This window comes from Tiliqua scincoides, chromosome 6 (assembly GCF_035046505.1).
Source record: "Tiliqua scincoides isolate rTilSci1 chromosome 6, rTilSci1.hap2, whole genome shotgun sequence".
NCBI classification, from domain to species: Eukaryota; Metazoa; Chordata; class Lepidosauria; order Squamata; family Scincidae; genus Tiliqua; species Tiliqua scincoides.
In genome coordinates this window covers 39,213,514-39,226,069 of record NC_089826.1, presented here as the reverse complement: position 1 = coordinate 39,226,069, position 12,556 = coordinate 39,213,514, and the positions used below count along the sequence as shown (strand labels likewise).

The 12,556-nt window shown below is 43.3% G+C and overlaps 1 protein-coding gene across 1 annotated transcript in view; it reads left to right on the top strand.

Moving 5' to 3' along the window:
- MGAT4D (MGAT4 family member D) overlaps positions 1–12,305 on the top strand; it is a 55,930-nt gene extending 43,625 nt beyond the window's left edge. The window contains exons 10-15 of the mRNA XM_066632466.1: positions 3,066–3,173; positions 4,533–4,726; positions 5,108–5,207; positions 8,642–8,681; positions 10,105–10,217; positions 12,201–12,305. Coding sequence (XP_066488563.1) covers positions 3,066–3,173; positions 4,533–4,726; positions 5,108–5,207; positions 8,642–8,681; positions 10,105–10,217; positions 12,201–12,221 — 576 coding nt within the window. The 3' untranslated portion in view covers positions 12,222–12,305. The remainder of the gene's footprint in view (positions 1–3,065; positions 3,174–4,532; positions 4,727–5,107; positions 5,208–8,641; positions 8,682–10,104; positions 10,218–12,200) is intronic.
- The last annotated feature ends 251 nt before the right edge of the window (positions 12,306–12,556 follow it).

Below are 12,556 nucleotides of genomic sequence, written 5' to 3'. Positions count from 1 at the left end.
GCTAGGTTTGGATGTGGCGCCAACAGGCCAGCGCATAACTTATGCCAACACTGCTGGCTCCTGAATAGCCACACACATGCATTATGGCTAGAAGTGTTTTTGTGTGTGCATGTGTGTGTTTTTTGTTAAAAGTCATAAAAGCTCAAAACAGCACATTTAGGTGTTTTAAGATGTTTCCCAGAAATTAAAATAGAGTGCTATTCCAGTTAGAAATAATACTGTGGCTGCATCTGCTGACACTATATCACCTACATAATATGCTTTTTAAAGTGGTTAAAATTAATAAAAATGAGAACTTGGAATAAAAATACTTTCAGCCTTTAGCACAAATCACAAAATCTGAAAAAAAACCATTCCTAAACAGCCCTACTTATGGCACGTTTTTGACACTCTGACCGGCATAGTCATGGCTGCGCTGGTTCAAGAAGATAATAGGATTGTGCTGTTAGGGTCCAATCCTGTCCTACCTCAGCACCAGTACTGAACTCCAGCACTGGCACTGGGTGTCGCAAATGTACCCTAATGTTCACGGCACCCAGAGAGGACTGAGCACTGGTGCCAGCCCAGTGCCCATTGGTGCTGAGCCCAGCGCCCGATGGACATTGCCCAGAGCACAGTAAGAGCTGCTCTAGGTGACGGGCATCAGAGGGAGGCATTCTGGGGAGGGCAGGGCAGGGCAGGGCAGGGCAGGGGGAGGAACCGGTGTGAGAGAGGGGTGAGACTGGCAGAGCCCTGCTCTGTCGCATCCTATCCTCCATGTCGGAATGCAAAGTTCAACATGGAGGATCTCAAGTCTGCCTCGGCAAAATAGCTGGTGCAGACCTGAGAAGCCCCATTGCAGGGCTTGAGGCTTTCCCCAGGGGAAGGGGTTGAAAGTCTCCTTCTTCTGAGGAGATCTTCGGGAGCCCCAGCAGTGCCACTAGATGTAGTGATAGCCATTTTGGCCTCGCTGCACCCAGCGGCTCCCCCGGGGAAAAGACTGGGCTGCCCATCTCTCCTGGCAGTTCCAGAATTAGCACAGCTGATTGAGCTCTCAGGTAGGGATGAGCCCTTGGCCAGTTCCCAACCTGACTAACCTCATCTCAGTACCTTTGTACCCAGGATCTACTATATGGGGGCTAATAAACTTTAAGAAAATTATCCATATTTGTATTATAAACTTTGATAATACTGCCTTAATCTCAAGGTGCCTTCAGATATATAGATGTACATAAAATATAAAACATGGTTTTCTTGAAATTCCAAAGTCTCACTGCTGTACTATTTATCTTCTTGAACTGCTATGCAGTAATAACACAGGCCAACACACATTTTGCTTCCTTAAATGTTACACCAATTCCTGGTTATATTTGGGGTGCCAATTCCAAAAATGGTATCCGTTTTGCCCTATCACGTCTAGTTTTGGAGACACAGCATAGTCTCTTTCGTGAATGGTTCAAGCAGCTTCCTCATGAGGAAGCCTACATCATGGCTTCCTCATGAGGAAGCTGCTTGAACCATTCACTAATGAGGCTATACTGTATCTCCAAAACTAGACGTGATAGGGCAAAACGGATGCCATTTTTGGAATTGGCACCCCAAATTCATATCAAACCACCATAAAGTTTGGGAAAAACGTTTCTGACCCCCAATTTTGTAGGCCTGTGTAATAGATACTTGCAGTATATACTTGCAGTATAAGTGCCTACCTACCTTGGGGGTTAGGGGGATAAGAATAGGCCCTCAGTTTGGCTGTACTTGTCATAAGAGGTTACTAAACAGCCACCGGGTAGATGGGACTCGTTAGCCTGGGAAGGCAGCTCATCTGAGAGAAGGAAAACTCTGATCCCAAACCTCCACTGCCTTGTGGCTACATCCAGTTAAAGAAAAGGCTTCAGAAGTCAACCTCGAGGCAAAATCCTGAGCCGGAGTCCCTGAGGCAGTTCATGGCTGAACACAGTCACGTTCTGGCAACTCCTGCGACGCCGCTGGAACCAACTGTATTGGCCTCTGCCTTTCCATTGGACCATTTCAGCGACGTGGAGAGGGGGGAGTTGCTGCATGGGAAACAGTCTATCCTCCATATCTACTTTACCCAGGCTTCACACACTGGAGAGGACACTCTATTCCAGAACCACTGTTCAGAGCACAATACCATAGTCTTCCAAGACTGAAGGATGCCAACAAGGATAAGTGCCTACTCAACAGACAGAAAAGGAGCCCTCCTTTTCCCCTTCTCTTTATCCCAGGACCACACAAACATCATTGTTATGCTACTGAGATTTGCTGATAGCTATCAGGCAAATGTACAGTATGAATTGAAAATAATTAATTGAGCCAGATTTCAGAAACTAATAATCAACAATTGTGTAATTATTGATTAGTTGATTTTAAACATATTCACAGCCCAATCCTATGCTTCCCCCCACCCTCCTGATACAGATAATTTGTTCACATGTGACTAAATGTAGTTTGTAGTACAATGTTACAAGTGAAACCTGCAACAGAATGTTGCATCTCCCCAACTCCATTGCTCAATTGGCTTATGTGGGTCAATTCCATTTCCCTTCCCTTCCCTGTTATCTTGTTGTTTTTCTGTTCCATCGGACGCCTCAACATTCTGTGACTCCCGGGACTGCTGAGCATGTCCAGCTTTTATGAGGCTGTTTTGGTCGTGTGTTGTTTTTTTCTTTTTTTCTTAATTTTCAGATTTATCTACTTCTACATATTTACAGTCTCACAAATACATAAAAACCACTACCTTGCATGTGGCCCTGTTTTGCATGCTGATAGAAACTCTTGACCCAGTCCTGTTCAGCTTTCTAGCACTGATGCAGCCTTGCTAATGGGGCACGCACTGCAACCTGCAGTGGTGAGGCAGTCATGGAGGCCTCCTTAAGGTAAGGGAATGTTTGTTCTCTTACTTCAGGGCGCCATTGCGGCTGAATCAGAGCTGGAAAGTTGAATAGGATTGTGCCCTCTGTTACCCTGCTATTAGTAGGCATGATGAAGTATTAAGAGGAGCTGAAATACATCTGTATGTGGCTATCTCTGCTATTTATAATGCAAAATTGTCTCCTTTCCAGAATCACTGTGACAAACAAAAGGCCTTTTTGCGAATCCGTTATAAGCCATCTCTCTTTCAGCATGTGGGATTGCACTCATCTTTAGCTGGAAAGATACAGCAGTTGAAAGTAAGACATCCCTTCAGATTTTTTCTTGTTCTGAATCCATGATCTTAAGTTGTACAGATGACCACAGATAGCAGAGAAATATTTTTGTTGGAATTCTTGGTCAGCCAGCAATGGGAGTCACTTACCAGGGAGTCACTTTGAGGATACAGTGAGCCGATGCCAAACTTAGACCACTGCCCTGTAAGGAACCTGCCAGCAAACAACTGAACCCTTCATTGACACTGGTACTCTGATCCTTGTCTCACTACTACTTCATGTCTCCATTTTTTTCTGTTCCCAAGTAAGATATGATCACCCCTGGCTTATACGCCCTGGCGTTAGATCCAAGAACCATGAGCAGTGTTCTGCTCCTGGAGCAGAGACTTCTCACCCCTACTCCCTGCTCCAGCCACCAATGCTTGGGAAACAGTTTAGTGCAAGATAATCTTGTATCTCCTCAACCCTAATGGCCAGTTGATTCAAGCAGACCAATTCCCTCTCCCTGACTGCCCCCCTTGTTCTGCTATTTTTTTCCCAGCTGTCACTTCAACATTCAATGACTCTGTAGGTCACTGAGGTTCCTCAGGTTCCTCAGTTCACATCATCTGTTTTGGTTGTGTGATTTTTTTTCCTTTTCTTTTTCTCTTAATATCAGACTCAACTACTTCTGTGTATCTAGGGAGTCTTCCAAGTACTTAGAAACCATTTCCTTTCCAATGGGTGGCAGCATATCACATACAAACTGATGGGCAACCACCTGAGTTTGCTTTAGGTAGGTAGAGATGGCAGAAGGATGCAGAGGGAGGGCACTCTTGGTAGAAGTCGCAGTTCCTACTTGCATGAGTGATAGTGCCCTTCCTCTTGTGCAAACCACCTCTTGATCTCTTCCCCCTCCCCCCCCCCCGTGGCTAAAATTATGGAATAGCTTATACATAGGAGATGTTGCTTTGTATGTCTGTTAAGACCTGATGCTTGCACTTGATACTTATAAGCCCTATTGATGTCTTATGCACATAGAGTGACTTGTGTAAGGGGAAGAGTGCAATTGCAGCATCAGGCCTCATTCCCAACCTACACATGTTCATTAGACTGTCTGCACAGTTCCTATGCACTCCATACCAAGTGTGTGGTCAGGTTCTGTACTTGCAATCAGGGGAGTATGCAAAAACTGTATGTGCACAGGTCACCTGAATGGAATACAGTTTACATCCCATTAGTGATTACCATGGTTTTAATTTGCAGAATGTTTAGTAACACAATGATAGCCCAAAACATGTTATGAGTATGAAAGTGACAGTTTCTCTATTCCATTTATTTTTGCAATAAAATTGTTTTTGTAACCTCCTTATTTTTGAATAACATTCATCTTATACCTGACAGGACAAAGATTTTGAGAAAAATTCATTATTTATAGCACATGCTAACCCTCCTGCAGAAGTTTCTACCAGTCTAAAAGTTTACCAGGACTTTACTCTCGAAAAGGCTTATAAAGGAGTGGAATGTTTCTGGGCTATAGCCCCTATGGCTGGAGATTATATCTTGTTTCGTTTTTGGCAGCCATTGAAAATAGCAAGGTAGGCATTAAATGATGGAAGAGCATTTCCTTAGGAAAAATGTTTGCAACAAAAATTGTCCTCCCCAAGCTGCTTATTTCCCCCACAGATGGACAAAACAGTTTGGATAAGATCTTTGATGGGAAAAATGAACTGTGAGGAAAGGGTTAAGCACCTTCCATTACTCCTCTGATCTACCAAGAGCTACCTTGGTGGAGAGCAGGAACTGCTACTAGCAACTGCTATATGTCTTGTTTTGTCTGCTTACGTTCCTTCCACCATTCCTAAGCTATGCAAAGGAATGAATGCTAGAGCTAGAGCTAGAGTTGTAGACCTGCATGCTAAGTATTATGGACAAATTTAGTCATGCATGTAAATATACTGAAATAATGTGTTTTGCAGCTACTTATTTAAAAGTGGAAATATGGCCCATCCTGGAGATCAGCTGTTTAATACTTCTGTAGAGATTTTACTTCATGATGTAAGTATCTCAACTCCCACAGTAATATACATCATTTCACAATGTATTAATAAGATTAGAGAGAGAGAAGTTACTCTTAATTTTCCTGGCCAGTTGTTCTAGATAATGGGAGGATTGCTTTCTCAAGTCAGCAGGGCAACAGTATCCAAACCATGGCCTGTAGTGCACCCAATGATTGCATCTGGGTGTGGTGCAGTGATGTCAAAGCCTTTCCGTTCTGGCACAAAGTGACCCATTTTCATGCCATGACTTTGCAGACCCTCATACCAGCCCCTGCGAACTGGGTAAGAGGCACTTTTTAAGTGGGTGTTTGTCATGAATATTTTCAGTTTAGGCCTAGTAGCATGTAGAGCCTGAATCAAAGTAAACCAGTAACAGAGAAGTGGCTTGCAGTTCCTAGCTGCAAGGATGTGAGTAACAACAGCCAACGGAATTAACAACTCAATGGAAGGTGATAATGTAGCACCTACACAGACAGAAAGGCGCCCATCAAGAAGGGAATGCAGCTGTAGATCTCCAGTAGGGAGGGGGAGAGCTGAGAGGGCTAGCATCCAGCCCCACTTCGGGAAGATTCTGTCCCCAAGAGTTTCTGATTGGACAGTTTAAATAAGTACAGAGTCACCTCCATCCTGTTAGCCTGAGAAGTATAAGAACAAAGCCCAAGGGGGGTGTCAGGAGTCTTTTTTGGTGGAAAAGGTTGTGGGTGCAACTTTCTGCAGCGAGAGCCTGGTCCACCGGGGCCATGTGGCCTTATAGGTGACTTGGGGCTGAAAGATCTACACAAGAAAGCTGACCCAGGTGAGAGTTAGAGAATAATAGAGATAGCTAGTTAGTTATTTTTATACTGATATGTTTCCTAGAAGTTTTATGCCTCTAGCACTTGCTGCCTTTTGTAACTTTATGTAACCCTATGTAATTAATAAAGTAAAAATCCTTCTACTAAGTTGTTTCATTGTCTATGGGGGACAAAGTTTCAGAATCCTTCCTAGCTGTTCAGCAAGCTACCAAATACTAATTGAGGACTAGTAACTTGAGGACTGAGGCTTTAATTAAAGAAAGTGCTCAGTGCCTGCAAGGGATAGAATTAAGCCTAGAGGGTCTTGGTGTCCCTGGACTGAGACACTGGCACATACAGGGTGGTGGCAGTACTATCGAACAGGGGTCCTTGAGGGCTCTAGGGTTCGAGAACCAAGAACTCTGAGCACCCCAAAACCCTGGGAGTGTACGACAGTGCTCTTTTTTTATTTAGCAGGAGAATAACTGGTCCTCCTCACCCCAGCATGTCTTTTCTAGTGGCTGTCTGCTGGTGTTCTTTTGCATCTTTTTAAATTGTGAGCCCTTCTGGGATAGGGAGCTGTATGATTGTAAAATCCCCTTGAGGGATTTAGAAACGCCTGCCTATGTAAACCGCCTTGAATAAAGTCAGAGGAGTAATCCGATGACCAGAAAGGCGGTATATAAATACCAAGTTATTATTATTATTACTTGTTTGTTTGTTTTTCTCTGTAAACCACTTTGTGAATTTTCTGTTGAAAAGCGGTATATAAATACTGTAATAATAATAATAAAACTGGGTAGCCACTTCTGCTGTCAATTGCCCCAGGAGGCTCTGTGCCCCAATTTTCCAGTGGAAGCATCTAACTGATGCAAGGGTCTGCAAAGTCATGGCACAAAAACAGGTTGCTTCATGCCAGAATGGCATGTCCACCATGCCTGGACATGATCATTGGATGCACCAGATCCAGCCTGTGGGTCAGAATTTGGAGGGGATATTTTTGTAAACATCCTGATAAGAAATAGACACCTCCCTTTCCTGTTTTCTCCAAATCATCATTTGGAGAAACCATTGACAGCCTAGGACCTCCCAGTCATGTCATTGAAAACCAAGGACCTCCCTCTTATGTTGCTTGAGGTGACATACAAAATGCCATCCCTGTTAACTGGGGATGTGCTAGTTTCTGCCAGTCCTCATCTTCTTTCTGCTCTTTCTGAGATGCTGTAGCCCACCATGCTTCTCTTCTCTACATTTCCTCTTCTTTTCAAACCCAGTGAATGGGAAGAGTGATAGAGGTGTTCAAACTGGGATGGTAGGAAGTGGGTGCCCTCCACCAGTTTGTGGCCTAAGGTTACTACTAGCCCAATCCTAACTGCATGTTCCACTGGCACTGACTGCCGCCCTTGAGCTGCGAAGGATACATATACAACAGAATAAAATAGTAGAATGGATTACACATTATTGCTTCCTTATATTAAAAACGTTCTGCGAATAGAAAATCAAAGGCTAAAATATTTCTCCCTGTGATCTGCTAGCTTTGTAGCTGCAGGAAGTTTCCTATATGGGGCTGTATTCTAAAATAGTGTTGCCCACCTATGCTCTGAAGTGGTACAGTCCATTATGCGCCCTCATTGCCACCTTATTCTGCTGCATGTGTAAACCCCAGTATCAGATTGACTGACAGCCATGGTAGCTTCAGGGTGACAGACTGAATTGAATCTCCTGTTCAGTCGGGGGTGGGCAGGCTTCCAAGGTAGGAAAGCCAGAGAAATTGCATTTCTTTTTTAAGGAATTAAAAAAGAAATTGGCTATACTGGTGACAATAGCCTATTTGCAGACTGGGGTCAGCTCCAGTAAGCACTCATATTTAAGAACTGCTGGCAAAAAGGAAATTCAGTCAACCAAACAGGAGAACTGGACAGAGGTGCTCCTCTTATATTTAGCAGAGGGTGAGTGAATGAGTGCAAATGTCTCTCTTCACCCCAGCATAGTGTATTTTCTAGAGGTGGTTTGCTGGTGTTTCTTCTTCATCTTTTTAGATTGTGAGCAGTATTGGGATAGGAAACTATCTGTCTATTGCTTTTCAACTTGTTTTGAAATCTCCATGCCAATTCTTTGCCACACCACCACCCCAACCTTTGCATTTACATTTACATTTGTTCCTACTACCTTTAATAAATATTTTATGTTTTGCTGTTTTATCTGCCTGGTGTTAGCTCACTAGAGTGGGTTGCCACATCTCTTAAATTGCTTAAACTTCACTAGAGTTTGGTAAAAAATTTTATTATTCTAGAAGAGGGTCTTTACTAGGGTAGCTTCTTCCATCTGGGCTCCCTAGATTTGGATGGTGGCAGCAATTAAACCTACTGGTTTCCCCAGTAAAGGTAGTGAAGTGGTGAGCACAGGCTACTTGCTGGCCTGTGACCGCTTGGTGCTGTGTCCATCCCCCCCCCCAGTCCTTCAGTGATGCTGATAATAGAAAGGGGCAGTAGTTCAGTATTGGATGGCTTGTCAGAATTTTGACATGCCTTTCTCCTACTGTACAGAGAGGAAAACATCTCAGAATAGTAGGACAGCTACAAAGAAAACTTTCCATACTAAAAACCAGTGGTGATTTTCTTCATTGTCTTGCTTTTTCTTGAAGGAGAGAGATTTACAACGTATAGAAGGCAATTCACAGATATTAAAAAACATAACTGAAGATGGATATTTACAAATAGGTAAAACATATTTCTGTGATGGATACTTCTTACATTTCTGTATAGTTGACATTTTAGTAGGTTTTTCAAAAAATGGATCCAAGCTGCTCCTTTGCTCACAGAAGGCATTTTTGCTCTGCTAACCAGGCAAAGAAGCATCTTTTAAAAGTGGTGTTCTTGTAAAAAGTGATTTTCATAAAAACCAGAAGTGCCTTTCCAACACCTCTAGAGGTCTTTCTGAGGCCGATGCAAGACCCAAAGCCTCTGAAGGCTTATTCCAGCCTACATAGGCTGGTGCGCCTCTGTGCGCCGGCCTTGCCAACTCATGAGGAGGTGCAAATGTGCTTTACAGCACGTTTGCAACCCTCCTGGGCCGGCGCAAGTGCAGCTCAGGATTGTGCTACGTGGTACAATCCTGTGGTAAGGTTACATGTAGTTAAATTTTTTTAAATGGATGCAAAATCAGCAGTGATTGTCTGTTAGCTAAACAGGGAAGAAGTCTCATGGACAGGGACCAATGCTCACTTGGGCTGCATAAATTCCTCCCAGTTAGTAGGTCAGCGATACAAATGTGTAAGTCTAATAGCTTTTTCTCTGTTGTTGTTCATAACTCATTTGGCCGTAGCAAGGACTGAAATGGTAGGCAGCATCATAATAGCAACTAGAAAGTGAGTGGCCTCATCCCACTCCTTGATTTCAGATACAAAGCTCTATGGTCAGAAAAGAGGAAAAAATATCCTAATATTTCAGACTACTACAGTAGTTGGAAGGAAAAGTCACTATAGCAGTACTATTAAGTACTATCGCAGTAGTGAAGAAAAACCTTCACTGGTTGGAAGGAAAAGTCACAGGTTTGCATTATACATTATTTATATTGCACTCTTATGCTACAGGATTCAAGTACTTAATAGAGTGCACCAGTATGCCGCTTGAATCCAGCAGCATACCCATGTGAGGGCCCAATCCTATCCAACTTTCCAGTGCTGGTGCAGGCACAATGCAGCCCTGAAGAAAGGGAACAAATGTTCCCTTACCTGGAGGATGCCTGTGTGGCTGTCTCCGTATCGCAGGATGCAACACATGCCCCGTTGGCACTGCTGCACCAGCACTGGAAAGTTGGATAGGTTTTGGCCCTAAATCATCTCAGTATTTTTGGCAGTATTCCAAAAAGTATTTGATCAATTGTTTTTCTGTGATGTATTTTCTGTTTATGGTTTACTTCTTTCAAAGTCTGCCTCAGCTGAGAATGGTTTTTGCTTTAAAAAAAAAAAAGACTGTTCTCACCAGGAATACTCTCATTATCTGAAGAATGTAATTTTCAATTCCTGTGTAATTCTTTGATTTTATCCCTTCCTGAAGTGTAATAAACTGCTCTTGTTGATTATAGTTGCAAAATAATTTCATTGCAGCATGTATCAGTACTAATATTTTCATTTACATATAGGTGCATTTGTAAAAGGAGTAGCAACTGGCAACATCAATCCAGTTTTTGGAAGAATAGAAGCTGTTCGTTTATCTATCCATTCCAGTTCTCCCATGTGGGTGTTACTAAATGAAGTAAGTATGTAGGGAGAGTGAATTTGTCAAAAGATAAGTTTCAATAAGACTTTGTTCTGGGGAAATGGTAGTTTGTTTCGATGTCATCGTTTCTTAGGTTTTATTTATTAAAATAAAATAAATGGCCTCATTTTATTATTTTATTACAGCTCAATCCCATACCTGTCTACCCAGAAGTAAGTCCCGTTGTGTTCAGTGGAGCATACTCCCAGCAAAATGTGCATACGATTGCAGCTGAAGAAATCCTTTTATCAGCTCAGGGCGCAATCCTAACCCCTTATGTCAGTGCTTTCCAGCACTGACATAAGGGCAATGCAGCTCTGAGGTAAGGAAACAAACATTCCCTTACTTTGAGGAGGCCTCCGTGAGTGACACCCAACTGCAGGATGCAGCACACGTCCCATTGACACCGCTATGCCAGTGCTGGAAAGAACTGAGAAAAGGGGTTAGGATTGCGCCCTCAGTCTTAAAGCTTTAAGACGAGAGGTCCAGTCGTAAATTGTGCTGGCGCAGCGGGGCCAAATGGCCTACACTGCATCCAATGCAGCTAGAGGTCCCCTCAGGGTAAGGGGACATATTTCCCTTTACCTTAAGTAAAGCCCCAGCTGTCCCTGCGGGGCTTCTTGGATCCATACCAGCTATATAGCTAGTACACATGTAGGACCAGGCGGGCCAGGAAGGGTGTTATGTTATGGCGGTGGAGACCTCTCCTGACCTCACCCCTCTCCTGGACCTGATCTTACCCCCATCATTCTGCCCTTCCCTGCCCAGAAACGACCCCTCCTTGCCTCCTCGCCCTCCTTCCCCACGCCCATGCTGCCCAGTGTAACCTTACTTGTGCCAGCTGGTGTTGCTCCTGGATGCGGAGCCAGCAGGCGAGCACAGGCCCTAATGCTAGCGCAGCTGGATCACAAGTCATCGCAAAAGTACCTTATGGCATGTTTGCAACACTCTGAGCCAGCACAGGGATGGCTGCGCTGGCTCAACTGGGAATTAGGATTGCACCATGAGTTGTAAATTACATTCTTGGATACAAAGTTGATTGTATGTTTCTGCATTGAATATAAAGAATATTCTGTTAAGTGGTCAGAGTTTTTATAAGTTTATGGGGGGTGTCACATGCTTCTGTCCCAAGTGGTGAGCATAGGTTGTCTGTGGGTTGAAGGTTATGACATAAAGCACATAGGCTTGAGACTGTTTTCTTGGGTTCCTTTATTCTTAAACAATGACAAAAGCACTACTGCTTCCTGGGAGATAACAAAAGCTAGGTTGCTTCACAAGACCATAGTCCATAAAGTGCCCTCTCAACAACGCACATCTCAAAGTCCAAATTCTATCCAGGATTTCCCCGGTTTCTCAGGGAAAAGGAAAGTCCAGCTGGCTCGTTAGAACAGCCTGTCCAGGGAGTCTTAGCCCTCCCCTTTCTGCTCCCCCACAGTTCCATTCCCCTCCTTTTTACATCTAGGGATCAGAAACAGGAGGGCTGGTGGAGACAGGTGGCTGGATATGGGTACTTCCTGTCAGTCCATTGATAGGAGGTGACCTCCAGAGCCAGCCTCATGGATGAGCCAGTCCTGGTGGTGCTGTTTGAGGTCTTCCTGTTCCGCCCATTCAGTAGCATTCTGTGCTTGTGCTCAGAGAGAACAAATAAGATTGTGCTCTCTTCCATTCAGTCAGTTCCGTACACAGTTAAGCACAGTAGCACGCAGCATTTTCAGAACCACTGACAATTTGTGTGACTTGGCAGGGATCTTACCATTAATTCCTCTGATGTAACATCTTCATGCAGAACCTTTTAACACTGTTTAGTCCATAAAATTCAACAATATTTTTCTGCAAATATTCCTTAGACTGCCAAAAGATTTTACAGAGAGATTGGGAGGAAGCTGTCAAAACATATGTAAAAGTATTAAAGGAGTAGTGGCTGTAAACTTTCATTTGATTTGTAAAGGTAGACAAATAATCTTTCTTCTTTTTATGCAGATATTTATAAAGCGATTGTGAGAAAAGTATCAGAGAAGAGACATCTGCAAGAATATGGAAGTCTTTTAAGGCTGAATGGAGTTGAGGCCATCTAGTGGTAGCAACAATATGATGAACAATTGAATCTCCATTCTACTACTGTGTAGTAGAGAGGAGACACATGTATATTTTGTACAAAGAACATTAATTTTATTAAATCTTAAATATTTTAAATAGTTTATAATATAGTACCAATAATTATTTTGTAGATTAAAAAAAACTTACTGTTGAAGTGTTAACTAGTCCACGCAAAAGAAAGAATGGTGGCCCCTTCAGGCAGTGGGTTGGGGGAGCTGGTGAACTGATGGGGTTCTACA